General features: G+C 43.9%; 1 protein-coding gene across 3 annotated transcripts in view; it reads right to left on the reverse strand.

Moving 5' to 3' along the window:
- Positions 1-14,486, reverse strand: part of LOC119010399 (disintegrin and metalloproteinase domain-containing protein 12-like) — an 83,988-nt gene that overhangs the window by 22,216 nt on the left and 47,286 nt on the right. For all 3 annotated transcript variants that reach the window (XM_037082520.1, XM_037082523.1, XM_037082521.1), the window contains exons 6-11: positions 13,280-13,469; positions 7,439-7,504; positions 6,847-6,918; positions 6,219-6,388; positions 5,645-5,729; positions 1,992-2,140 (exon numbers count right to left, since the gene is read on the reverse strand). In XM_037082520.1, coding sequence (XP_036938415.1) covers positions 1,992-2,140; positions 5,645-5,729; positions 6,219-6,388; positions 6,847-6,918; positions 7,439-7,504; positions 13,280-13,469 — 732 coding nt within the window. The remainder of the gene's footprint in view (positions 1-1,991; positions 2,141-5,644; positions 5,730-6,218; positions 6,389-6,846; positions 6,919-7,438; positions 7,505-13,279; positions 13,470-14,486) is intronic.

Raw genomic sequence — 14,486 nt, forward strand, 5'->3', positions numbered from 1 at the left:
TGGAACAGCAATGTGGAGCAACAAGGAGGTGTGGATGGGATTATTTGGAAACCAAGGAGCAGATCTTTTCTTTCTTTGTCAGCTGGAACGGAAAAAGATGGCAGGTTCTACAGATAGCAGAACAAAAATCCTAAATATTCATGTATTATTTTACTCCCCACTCGTCTATGTTTGGTACAAACTACGTTCCTCCACATTTAGAGAGGTTTGTCACTTCTACACACGACTTTAGATGCAGATATTCTGAGAGAGAGGTGATAAGTGTTCCACATAAAAAAAAAAAAAAACTGTATAATAGACAGTTTTCAAAGGTATTTAACTATTTATCTGATGCTGCAGAGAGAGATTTTCCAACATTAAAGTTGCATGTGTGTCAAAGAATAGAATCACTCTAACTGGCTGTGAATAAGGAAGAAAATGGGAGATGGAGTAGGTGAAAGACAGACAGCATTTCTTTTTTTTCTTCTGTTTTATGTGTTCTTCTTGTTGCCAATTTTAGGATGAAGTCCTTGACCGGGGATACCCTCAATCAGGGTTAAATATAAATCTACATCGTACCGCTGTGTTGTTTTACGAGTCTATCATCGAGACTAGTGTTACCCTGTTTTTCATGGCTCTGATCCAAACCAAATACAAAGGGATATATCCAGCATAAACACCAATCTGAGGCTCCCACAGACCACTAGACCATGGGCTGGAACTGATACTCAATGTTTCCAGCCAGAACATCCCCCCCCCCCCCCCATCCCTCCGCTACTACAAGATGTTATACATTACAATCCACAGGGAGCAGCTTTTTAATAACAACACCTCTGTCTTGATTTGTTGCTGGATCAATTGTGTAGACTTACTCTTTGTTTGCACAGCACAGGAGCAAAGACTGCAGTCGACATGTGCATTTGAGACTTTCTTCCATTCTTGGGTTTAGTCTGCTGGAGATCGGCAACATTAGCTGCGTTTACATGGACCCTAAACTAATTCATTGGTTTGTTGATTTCCTGTTTTATTGTGTAGCTCTCTCCTCACGTGTTGTGTTTTGCTTATCACTTCCTCTTTGTGTCCTTTTCCTGAATTCTTTCCTGCACACCTGTGTCTTGTTGGTTCATTTTAAGTCCTTGTCGTGTTCTTGCCTGTGTTCCCAGTGCGTCTTTGGTTTGCTTTGGTGCCTGTTTTTGTTGGTTTTATTGCCTCGCCTTTTGGACTTCAGATTTTTAGACGTCAGCCTGTTCAGTCTCTGAAAAGCCTCTGGCTGGTAAACCGTCCGTGTAAGCTGAAAATTTCACTCAAGTAATTGTTCTATTGTCAATGAGACATTTGCTGAATTTATGAGAACTTTGTGCTCCAACAGTTGATATCATGAAGATAATTCCTGAAGATAAGACATTTCACAGTGGGCTCATATAATGTTCTTTTCTGATAATGTGATTGTTCTGAATCTTTTTTTAAGAGTGAGATAAGAGATAATGTCCATATAACTGTAGCTAATGTGTCAGGACAAGCATAAGTATGCGCTGCTTTGGCCATGCACTGTCACTGAACCATTGGCTTCCCATTCAGAATGAGTCATATTGCCTCAGGGCTTTAGCACAGCTGTTGAATCTGCCATAAAACCCGAAGGCCCAACGGTTCAACAGCATTATTTGCTTACCGCTCGGCAGACAATAAATTACAAATGGAGAGCATGTGGAATAATGTTTGTGTATGATCACAATCTGGGCTTTTCTGACCTGTGTTTAATAATGACTGAATTGAATGCAAACTTAACGATGGTCTGACATCACGATGAGGCATTTTGGAATCATTTGTAAAGCAACAGCAGCCTCACTGGAGTGCACTGAAGCACTGAATGATAGTGTATGTCCTGAGGCTGACGAGGGCAAACTAGCAGAAATAAGACCCTCGCAATCATGGATACTGCAGTGAGGAGTAAGGAGTCAGTCATCCCGAAGATCTAATGACTCCTATTTGTCAGGATAGACGGAGTGACTCACCCAGTCGAGGGAGTCATGATGCAGCCTCCGCGATCCACTGTCACCCTGCAGCCACACCCTCTTTCTGGCGTATCGTGGTTCATCCCAAAGTTGTGTCCGAGCTCGTGGGCCAGAGTGACTGCAGCGCCTAGCGGGTTGTCCGAATGGTCCTGCAAAACAAACAAACAAACAAACAAAAAATCAATGTAGAAACTGTAGAAACTGAATTTGCCATTCCATTACATCTATACTGATCCATTACTGAACATGTATGTAAAATTACCCTACATCTGTCCCAGTGCAGCCAACCCTGAAGCCAAAAAGCTGCTGTTATACCAATTTGGAGTACAGGCATGGTCTTGGGTTCTTTTGAAGTCAGTCTGAAGCTCTGTAAGTACGTCAGAGACTGATTTATAAGAGCGTGAACACACAGAAATATTTATAATTCTTTTGTAGCCTGAATTTTTCAATACAAAAATACGCCTGCACATGACTTGTAACTGCCCCTATTAGCTGCATAACACAATGGGCCCACATTGTATAGCCCTACATGGTTCAGTGGTTCAAGTTCAAATTTAATAATATCACTGAAAAGGACACTTAATACAGGTCTTTCTGAGGATATATCCAGGCACCTGGCAAAAGAAATGCCATTTTGTGACCTTAGAGTTACAGGGGCTGCACAAAACTCATAATTTTACTTCCTTAACAATATAAACATCAGAAAGTGCTGGGGTGGTAAAAACAGTCTATACAAAGAGCCACATTCCTAAAACAACATAAGCTTTTGTGTTTTCCACGTGTAGATCTTGAAAACCCATAAAAAGGAAATTGATTTGAAATCTCATTGGCTATATGATGCGCCCATCATCCAGTGATGTGGCAGATAAGCGTCTCAAGAGAGAGGGGACAGAAGATGCAGGCAGTCTTTCTGTATTTGCATTCACTTGTTAGCTGTTGTAGGCTGCGGTGCAGGCATAGAAGCTCCTATCTAGTCAAATGAGGTGTAACGACTGCAGTTTGTTTAGTTGCCATTTATCCACTGAATGCTGTGTTTTCAAACCAAATATGTTAACGAAATGGATCTACTGAACATTTGGGGTTAAAAGAAAACTGTTTTTTGTGGAAAAAAAACCTTGTTGCTTTGTTGGTTGTACTTTCTAGCAATATAATACATGAGTATCCATTTAAATGAGTTAGCGCAGTTGCTAAGTTGTCATGTGAATGAGCCTGATGGCCTGCAGGCGGGCTGTGCGTACAAACCTCTTTACTTTTATATGTTCAGTCCCAAAATTTAATGAGTTTACTTTACTTTTGTTGCAGCAAACATTAGCTAATTAAGATCAGACGTTTTTGATCGCGCACTCCGACAAAAATAACAAATAATAAAAAATTTAATACTGGCCAAATTGTTGCTCCCCACAGGACCCACTGGAGACACATTACTCAAAACAAGAGAGTGTAATTGCATACTGCCCAGACTGAACAAACAATGCTGCTGGATCTCTGCTTATCAGAGCGTTTCCACTGCTCGGCGGTGTGGCACTGAAGTGAGAAATGAAACAGCGGACAGAGGGCCGTCACCTCCAACTTGCCGCGCAAACTCTGACAGATGTGCTTCTTCATCCGCACAAATGAAGATGTGAACCAGCCTCCTCCTGAGCAAAAAACTGGCAGACAGGGGCGAAAGACAGGGAAAAACTCTCAAAGAACAGAAATGCGCCATGATTCACTGTAAAGACAGAGCTGCAGACGGAGGGAAAGCTGCTGCCGGCTCAGGTGCAGAGATATCCTGCAAGGTGTGTAAAACATGAACACACGGAGAGAGGCCGGATAAATAATATAGCTGCAGCAGCGATCGGCTCTTCATGGATGCAGAGCTGTGCGTCAGAGCACCTTGCCTCTAGAGTCTTCCGTCACCGTGCATTATTCAGTAGCAGTGCTGTGCGAGTCGAGCTCAGACTGATGAACTGCTCTGCTGGGGGGGTTTGAAAGTAATGGTCATCAGCTGTCAGCGCTTGGCACAATCCAACTGCGCAGCCTGGATTCATGCAAAAAAAAAAAAAGAAAAAAAAACCCCTCTGATTCTGTTTCCTGGAAAAACCCACCTCCATCAACTGATGAGACTGAAGTGCTCAAAAGGGCACCGAATGCCACTGTCTGTGTTCTGTTTCGCCACACCAGTGAAATTAATTTAACATTCAAGGGCTGGTGAATGGAGACTCCAGATGGTTTGAGAATGAATGTTTAGGATTTAACTGCCTCGAAAAATAACAATGAGCCCCACAGGGGAAGTTGGCTAATGAGTTCAAAGGTACTCTGTAAACGGGGGGTGGGGGGAAGAGACAAGTGAGACAACAGGATCGTGATTCGCCCAGCAGAAGAGTCTGCGGTTGGAAACTAATAATTTGTGTCTCTGACCTGATGTATGTGTGTTAGTGGAGCTCTGTCATAATGACCAAGTCCCCACTTTACCATATGGGAGGACAGGAGTGAAGAACCATCTGGGGACGGGCTGTAAACCTTAACCACGAGCCGGCCAGGCCACAAGACAAACAGCCACTCCGAGACATAAAGTATAAAATAATAGCATGACTCGCTAATACAACATGACTTGTGCACGCAGTATTGGGTTGCAGGTCTGTAATGGGTGATCATTTACGACACGGCCCTATTTTTTTCATTCAGGCTCATGCACAGTCAGAACCCTTAAATTCACTCATTTGTTGCACCTCATTAAGAAGCAACGGTTTCCTCTAACACACACTGAGTCCTCAGCCCCTTAGCAGAGGGCACCATGCATACCCTTGGCTTTTCCCGGAAAAAAAAAAAAAAAAAAGACTCTATGTTGCGTGTGCCCTGAAGTTAATTCAAGTTGATATCAACCCTGAGATCCTTAGCTCAACCCTTACTCAAGACACTTGGGGGAGAAATATGAGAGCATTATGTCAGGCAAAGGGGGGAGGAGGAGAAAAACAGCAGAGGGTGGAGGACAGGGAGAGAGAGAACACGAAAAGGTCTCCTTTCTAGAAGTCAACAACATATGAAAAGTATTTTCTCGGTACTCATTTGTTTTAGGATGGATTCAAGGTGTGTACATGAATGTACAGAAGGGATTTCACAGAATTACTGACTTGCTGACAGTGGAAACCAGTCGACACTGAGACTTTAGCACGGTGCCTTGACATCATAATTCATCACAGGAGGCTATTCAGAGGATTTGCGATTGGCCTTCTTACAGCAGAAGGTCAACAGGTAACTTAAGCTCGTCAGCAAACCTCTGTTTGAACAACCATTTTTCATATTATGCAATGTTAACACATTTGAATTTAAGGTACTTAGAGAAGACTCAAGATATTCCTCTTTAGCTTGTTGCACTGGGCAAAAGTGGAAGCAACTGGTGCCCTGGTCACCAGAGTGAGGGTCACCTCAGACAGGTCTGTTGGGGGTTTGGTCAAGTGCCCCCAGGTTGTTCCCACCATCATCAGTCAACCTTTTACTGGCTCTATCTGAGACGATTTTGACAAGAATTGATCGATGATGTTGGGTGAAAAAAAAACATCCAATTAATCTCCTGCAGTTTGTAGACTGCTGGACTGCTTAATGGGATAATCAATGAGCTCCAGTAGCTGCAGCAGTAGTAGTAGAAGAAGTGGATGACCAGGTTTACTTACCATGACGATTCCTCCCGACTGCTCTGCTGTGCACATACTCATGATGGGTGCCATACCAATGGTGGTGCCCTGGAAATACACCCCACTAAGGGAAAGAAACCAGAGGTCATTACATCATATGTCTGCGCTCTTACAAAGTAAAGGTCCACAGTTTTCAAGCACAGGTGGAAACATTTCAACTAGGCCTGTATGTCAAATCACCTCATGTGTAATTAAAACAGTAGACTGAGAGTCTACAGCTCTAGAAGACACAGTAATGGTTTACGCTCGGAGCCAACACATCTCGGTTGAATGTGTTAGCAAAGTGGCAGGAAAATCAAATCTGTTTTTGGTGAAACAGAATAACGTATGCTGGTCATGAAAAATCAACACTGCAGGGGCACCTTTGGGGTTAGCTCAAAAGAACAGTAAATGGCAGTCATATTATCGAACATCATATTTGATTTTGCTTGGGATAAATAAACCACAGTGCATTTTTTTTCAAAATCTGTGCTTCCAGTGATTTTGGAATAAAATTGTACCTTTCAAATCGAGTTATGCATTTTGAATGTGTACGCCGCAATATCAGACCTACCTGATTAGCTGAGCGTTGTCATGAGGCTTCTGAGGCAGCAGCTTGACCTTTCTCCAGTCGAGGAACTCGTGCAGGGTGGTGAAAGGGTCCTGGGTGATTGGACACTTGTCCACATCACTCCACACCTCCAGGCCCACCAGGGCCACGCGGATATTCAGAGCCCGGTAGAACTGCAGGTGGAGGTGGGGGGGGAAGGGGGGGGGGGGGGAGGGGGTAGGGGGGGGGAGGGGGGTAGGGTGAGAAATGTGGTGTCAGGCTGACAGCTCATGCTCTGTTCCTCTCTCAGCTGTATATTACCCATTAAAGCACAAACGCTCGACAATAGTCGCTTAAATGTGACATGGGTCTCTGACAAATCCTTTAACATTAATCAAGGTATGACTTTCCGTATGAATAAATCATGTTTCGCTCAATTTTTTAAAAAAAATTTGTATTAAAGCGCCACCCACGGCACGTTTTATCACGGCCGCCCCTTCACAACATTCCTCAGTCGAGTTATGGAATTGATCATCCATTTATAATCCAATCAGCCTCCGCACGCGGGTCGGTTTAATTCTCAAAAGGCGTGAAGTGACCTCTAATAAATCACATTCCCACACTGCATTCCGGCTGTTGATTTGATTGTTACCTTGTCCACGTAATTGGCGATCTCGGCCAGCCGCTGCTTGACCTTCTCCATGTCCTTGCCTTGCTTCTGGAACTGCACAGCACCAGCAGACGGAACAAAGCAAGGAGAAAAAGAGGTGACTCCCCCTCTGGCATGTTTATCATCATCAAAGACCTCATTTGGGAAATATTAACCCTGCGTCAGCTCTAGGGATGTCTTCTCAGGGGGTGTCCTGGAGATGATTATTCCCATAGCGCTTCTGCTGCAGTTGCTATCATCAAAGAGATGACCTCAACCATCTCGTCTTATATCAAGCAATAATTCAGTTTCTGTGGCTCTGGAGGATGCGACACTGACCTCTACGTGTCACGTCAGCAGGGAACAATATCTCTGAGATCCTTTTGAGGTAATTCAGAGAACACACACTGCAGTGGGCTCATCTGTGAGTCAAGTAAATGGACACAACAGTGGCGACAACAAGGCAGCCCTGGAGCCGTCTTATCTATGTCTCAAGGGGACGGATGAGAAGCTAAGTGTGTGACCTCTGAGCCCCTTTCCTGTGGGATTCAGCAGCCGAGGGCGAAGAGGTCGACAGCGCGTGACCCACACTCACCTCTCTATTGTCGGCCACGATGATCAGCTCCACATACTTGGTCGTCGTCTGAGCGTGGCGTTTATGCTGCAAGAGGGAAGTAAAGGGGGAGCAAAGCGAGAGAGACGAGTGAATTGGAAAAGGAACAGAGGGGAAGGAAATGTGGTGAGCCAAGAGGTGAGGAGAGCAGAGGAGAGAGGAGAGAGGAGAAGAAGAAGAAAAACATTACTTAACCACGGCTCTCTGGAAAGGGCAGCCTAAATTTAGCAGGTGGTCGCTCAGTGCGGCTTTTCACCTGAGCAACCCTCCACACAAAAGGCGGCAGAAGCAGAGAATCAGCACAAAGCAATCAGCCACACTTCACGCCTGACCCGATAACAGGCGCTAAGGTCACACGGACCTCTGATAACACTCTACAGGAACCGGCTTATTAACTAATAAATCACCGTTTTGTTTTGTTTTTTGTTTTTTTTTTGGACAATGCTGCCTGAACTGTTGGCACCACACACTATGAAACCCCTGCTTTTTCTTTCGGAGTGTGTGGTATGATGAGCAGACACAACCGTTCAAGATACCTTCATTAAAATAGAGCAGTATTTCAAAGAAAATAAAGACATAAAAAAGGTGGTGCACAGACTAGATTAGAAGATGAACAGCTTTACAGTTACTACAAATAAACTGTGCTAGTGGCTCTGTGAGATTGTACCACTTGAGCCAGGCAGTGCTTTGAGCTAAATGCTAACGTGTACATTTAGCAGTCATCCAAAGCAACTACATATATTCATACAGTGATAGCGGTAGCTGCCATGCAAGGTGCCAACCAGCAGGCCAGGAACAGTTTGGGGTTCAGTATCTCGCCCAAGGACACTTCAACATGCAGACCAGGGGAATCAAACCAACGTCCTTCGGATAACAAGACGCTGGCTCTACCCATGAGCCAGAGCCACCCCATGTATACAGTGACGATCTGAATAACCAACATGCTATCAGCCGAGTCGATGGACCGACACTCACACGAGCTATGCTAGTATCATGGGGCTCTGCCATATCTAGACAAACACACCTCTATAGCTTGGGTCTGCCTCACCTGCATACACACACACACACACACACACAAATACACACATACACACACACACATGCACTCTGTCTTTCCACTCCTATACCATCCTGCTGGCTAAGTGTTTTGCCTTCATGCTATGGCCCGCTTTCAACCTGAGCCTCCTTTATCCTCGCTGGCCTGGCAGCCTGGATCCTCTCTGCTCTTATCTGCCTCCTCCATAGATAAGCCAGGATGGGCAAACGTGCTCTAAATGCATCCGTATGGTGATAACCAAGTCTCTACGAGGCCACTGGTGGGGAGGAGGAGATGCATACACACATGAACACCGTGTTCAAATCCACTCAGCGATGAGCTACAAATCCAATGAGTTACAGCTCCAAGGTGTGACTTAACAACCCATGTTTTGTTCCATATTTCCTTTCATTGTCTCTCTAAAACTGAAAACCGCCACTGGAAAAAGAGAAAACGTTGGTTTTTCCATCTCAGTAGATGAGAATAAAATAAATCAACTATCAAATGACTTTTCAATGCCAAACAGGAACGAGATATTCACCTTCTTTTTCCACCTCAGCTCCTGTTTTACACACCAGTGCTGCTTCAGCATCAGAGAATTAAGGTAAAGAAAGTGTTCTCGTGCAATTTATATGGAGAGAATTTAAGAACAGCGGACAGATTGCCCGCCTCAGAGCTCTCAGCCACATCTCACAGTCTTCATTAGGCAAATGGAGCCGGCTCAGGTGTGGACAAGGATGAAAACTGAATAAAAGGAGCTCTGTGATTAGATTCTCTTCGCCTCACTACAGTTCCCAGAGATAAAAAAAAAAAAAAAAAAAAAAAAAAATGGACCGCCAAGCTCCGTGCTCCACATTTTAGTACAGGCTGGCACCTCGCTGTTCTTTCACACGCCATCTTTTGACCCTCACATTCTGTTTCAACAAAGGAAGACAGAACGCTCTTTAAATACCGATGCGTGTTGCGTTTGGGGTTTGACATGTTGGACAGCCAGGGAACTCATGTTTGTCAGGTGTGCAGCTCCAGCCGTCATATCTCTCTTCGCCCCTCTCCTCCTCCACATCTGAGTCTCACCATCCAGTGGGGGGAATCTGCCAACACGCCTCTTTATCTTCAGACACCTCTGCTTATCGGAGCGGCGACGGCACACCTCCGCGCCTCTGTGTAACATGCTGAGGTGAGTTTGCTCGCATACAACAAATCAGACTTCTTGTTCACACTTTTTGGTGTATTTTCTCTACTTTCTACTTTTTCGTTGTTTTATACTTCACCATTTTATCCATCACCCGTGGGATTAACGTGTTAAACTGCCTCCCCTTATAAACCACATCTGTCTTCATTTAGTGGAGATGTTTTTCCTTCCAACTCGGACATCTCTTGCTGTGTTAGGAGGGGTCGGGATGAAGTATTTTAAAACAACCTAAAGGGGACATTGTGATCAGATAGAAAAAAAAAGAAAGAAATGGGACAGTGCATAGAAAAGCCTCTTATGGAGGAGAATTTAAAATGTTTCATTGATAACGTTCGGCCACTCAATGTGACACTCCAGCGTCACCCCTTCCATTGAATTCAAGTCACGACACCGCTGTGGTTTGAATCATCTGCCCCCGCAAGTCTTTTCTACTTTGTTGTAGTCATTGTTGCTAATGCTAGCCAGCTAATGTTAGGGCAGTGCGGTACGATGGATGCATCCTGCAGAACTCAGCCAATTTCACATTTCCCACACATTCCCACGTGTTTCCCACACGTTTCCCCCCAAACTGGCAACTACCAAGTCTTCTGACGTCGGCGAACCACGTGTACCACATGTTAAAACCGACGTTGTACTGCTGGCTGACGAAAGCTGTCAGAGTCTGGAGCAAACTGTAAGAATTCTTACCCAGAGATAAACAAAACAATCACTTTGGACCTGACAAACAATGTCAAATTACGAATGCGCAATCGTAACAATGTTTTATTGTTTAAATTGTGTAAATCATCCATACAAGATTAAAAGACTTATTCCCTCCCCATCTGTCTTATGTCAGTCTGCAACTTCTGCTCCGTGTTGTTGTTGGTTTTAATCACCGGTCCTGAATCTTTTGAAGCCCTCTGAACGCTAAAGACAATGATGGCCAGCGAGGCCAGCTCCGTAATCATCAACAGGAATCAAGCAGTACAGTTCAGCATCAGAAAACTCCCCCTATGACCGCATGAATAAATAAAAAACTAACAACGCGCAAGTCCGGGATGCTTTAGCCAGCCCGACCATATGTTTGGCCCGCGTCCTCGAGAACACTCAGTCACAATATAACCTTAATGAGATGATTAAACAATTGCAAAAAAAAAGAGAACAAAAACTGTGTTAAGAAAAAACGGAAAGTCCCTCACAATCCCTCTGCATCGCGATTATGACATGTTTTCCTCACCCTCCTCTTGAGACCTTGAGCTCCATCTTTTACACCACCAATATCCGAGTCTCTTTGTATTGACCTGATAAATCGTCCACTCCTGCCATCCTTCACAAGTCAGATAGAGATCAACAGCGTCTGTGTTTTCCACTTATCAGCGCTCGTCATCTTTAAAGCCCCCATTCCCTTCTGAGGACAGAGACTCCCTTGCGACCGCGGCCCTTTATCATTTATCCCCCCTTGCTCAGTGGGGGTGGTGAGAGTGTAGGGTGCTGGACGAGGTGGGTTTTTTTTTAATCTGTTAAATTCTGGATGGACGGGTGCTGCCGCTGCTGCTTAAGACATGATGTACAAGTCTGCCGTCCTGATCTCGCTCTCAGAGCAAATGTTGCCACTTAACAGGCGATGTACTTTCCACACGCGTTCATCAGCCCCCGCTCTTCATACACTCCAGATCACTAATGGACGCCGTTAGATCAGATAGAAGAAACGAGTGAATAATTCAACAAGTAGTAGCTTCTAAAATACAGAGCAGGGCCACTTACCAATATCTACATTGCAAATGATCTTTTAGACGGGGATGAGGCCGAGAGATCTTTCATATTCCATGCAGTCGTAATCCAAATGCAGACCGCAGCAAGAGGACATTCTTCACTCCGGCCTGTGTGTGCAAGATTTTCTGCCTTTGAGTCAATTTCAGAGCACAGTGGGATTAGAACACTGACTCAAACACGATAAGAAGAGGCAAAGGGCTTAATTAGCTTCAAATGCAGGACACCTAGGGAACCTCAAGGTGCTCTCGGGTTTAAAAATTGGTAATTGGAAAAAAAAAAGAGAAAGAAACAGGAGTGGAGACGCGCGAAAAGCCGATACTCAGTCAGGCGTTTTAACGGTTGAAAACACAGACTTCACCGGGTCCTCGGGGTTGAAATCATAGAACAAATTGGTTGGGTTTTCGGACAATCCGCTGCAAGTAAACATGGCTTCATCGCATAATAAAATAATCACAGATAGAAGGAAACACCCCGGCACTCTTTATCCATCTACTATCTATGTCTACGTAGTGGGGTCTTTTGTATTGAAGGGATCGCACACGCAGACAGAAAACCAATAACACCAGCAGACAATGAGGCCTCGTTCTAAACCTCCCTCTCTGTCCTACACATCAGACAGAGTGCAGGGACTGAGGGGCCTGTATTGTCAAATGCATTAATGGAATTTAACTAAGTGCAGTTACTCATGTATAATACAATTTTGAGGCATTTGTATTTCTTTCTGTTACTTTACTCTTAAACTCTACTACATTTTGGAGGCAAAGCTGGCACTTTTTACTCACTGCATTTATTTGATAACTGTGGTTGCTAGTTACTTTGCAGATTGTTTGCTGCATCCGAGCCAAAGTAGAACATTTTTGAGCTAACCTATTTTAGCAGCCATGATGAAACCATTGTTTCTAATGATCACAGATATGCTGCATAACTGATCATGGCTCCACCCCTTGTGTAAAGTATATACATGTAAATATATGTAAAGTATAATGTTTACTTTTAATTGTAGTTTTTTTTGATACCTTTGTACATTTATTGCCAGAAATTCTCTTTTGATTCTTGAGTTCAGTTAATATCAGGATGCTTTACTTAGAAAATTCGAGAAATCCGGTTACCTCACAAATAACCAAATAAAGCAGACCAACAATTTTAAGTACATAAAACATATTAGCTCATACAAATTAGTTTCAATAGTCTACTTTACAGTGTATTCATATTGTTGACTTTTAGTTTTACACAATCTTTTCTGTTCCTGAAGTCTTACTCTTACAGTCTGCTGAGAGGCGCTTACAACTGCAGCTGCATGTCGCCCCGTATCTTATCTCAATATCAGAACAAGAGGCGTACAGGGTTCTGCTACCGTGCTAGCGGCTCGATAAAGCTGTACCGCAACAATGCTTGCAATGACAATGCTGATTCCAATCATTAACATTGGCCCAATCAATAGATATCATCATGAAGAGTGTTTGTAGAAACTGTTAAGAGATGCAGGGTTATTGATTTACTTCCAGTGGATTGTCTGTAATGAAGGAAGTTTAATCAATTCGAAACATCGAAGACCTAGTGATGTTGAACGTAAAGTAAAGGCTTTTGTGTTCAAGATTAACTAAAGAACTGAGAGACGAGGGATGACCTTGTGGTCTGAAGGTTCAAGGTGCCGAATGTGAGCTGCAACCTCCTCGGTTCAAGTCCAGCCGGAGACGTTTGTTGCATGTCCTTCCCAATATCTCCCACCTTTTCCTTCCTGTCATCTGTTCTCAACTAAGCAACATTATAACAAAACATTATTTGGTATGGACAGTTTACGGACACATGCAGAGAAAACGCAGATATATTTAATGGTCTTTACCCGCGAGCTGAAGGTCCTGAACGGACTGCCGTCTGCATATTCGATGGGATGGGATAAGTTGAATGAATCATGGCCGCAGGTGCCAGGAGAGAAATTGAGGTGTTCAGCTGCGTAGATCCAGTGAGTCCCATCAGAGTGATCAGCAGATGGTTCCAGTACGTAGGATTTGCCTTTGAGAGATATGAAGCCCCTGCAGGGAGAGGAGGAGGAGGGTGCACGGAGACGTTAGACGAGATGCGGCATAATATTTATTTTGCACAACTCAAACACTGAAACGTATCAGAAAGGAAATAACGCTCATCTCGATTTGACTGACGTGAAAACTGATCCTGACTTAGGTGTGACATCTTGACCTAACCAGAAAAGAAAGGTTTAAGCATGGTACCCTCTCTCAGTTTTAATATTGATGTGGCCTTTGGTTTTGGCTTTCTGAAATGTTCTCATGTTATAAGAGCGGCCTCTGTGATTCAAAGTGACACCGTCTCGCTGTGAATTTGAATAAACTGTGAAAATCTCACAAACCTTGCTCAATATTCACATGAACTCATGCTCGAGACCTGCCAACCCGCAAGAAACGGGATCAATTTTTCCTCGCTGAGACGTGCAACGCGTAGCTGTCTGTCAGAAACGCGGTTGCGGAAAAAGTGAAATAAATAAATATCAGGTCAACGCCGAGCGGCCTCACAATCAGGCAAATCGCTCGGCGCTGGGTGTAGACGTTTGGCTGGTTCGTGAAAACATTCCTGATGCTTTCCAATGATATTACAGCAATCATTACTCCTGTTTGACATCTGCAGATTGTTTCCAACACTGGAAATCCTCATCCGTCCAAAAGCTGACAATATGTCAAGTTTACTTCTTTTCAACAGTACTCGCAGGGTGTTATCTTAGCTTTCTAATGTTACAAAAAGCATCATGTACCAAGATCTGTTGATGTGTCGCTGCTCACAGTTGTTGACTTGAGACTGAAAAACTTGGTCTCAAGTCAGACATAATTCCTATTTATTACAACCTGTGTCCAATTCTTAGAGGTTTTATTGATCATTTAAATGTTTTGTGCTCAGCAAAATAATTGATTGGGGGTGGCTGCAAACGAGCCAACAGTTTATTCGAATTATATACACAAAGGGTGTCCAAATCTTTTTCCTCGGAGGGCCCAGACTAAAACCTAATGTCGGCTCATAGGCCAAAAACAAGCAGCTATTAT

This window comes from Acanthopagrus latus, chromosome 20 (assembly GCF_904848185.1).
Source record: "Acanthopagrus latus isolate v.2019 chromosome 20, fAcaLat1.1, whole genome shotgun sequence".
NCBI classification, from domain to species: domain Eukaryota; kingdom Metazoa; phylum Chordata; class Actinopteri; order Spariformes; family Sparidae; genus Acanthopagrus; species Acanthopagrus latus.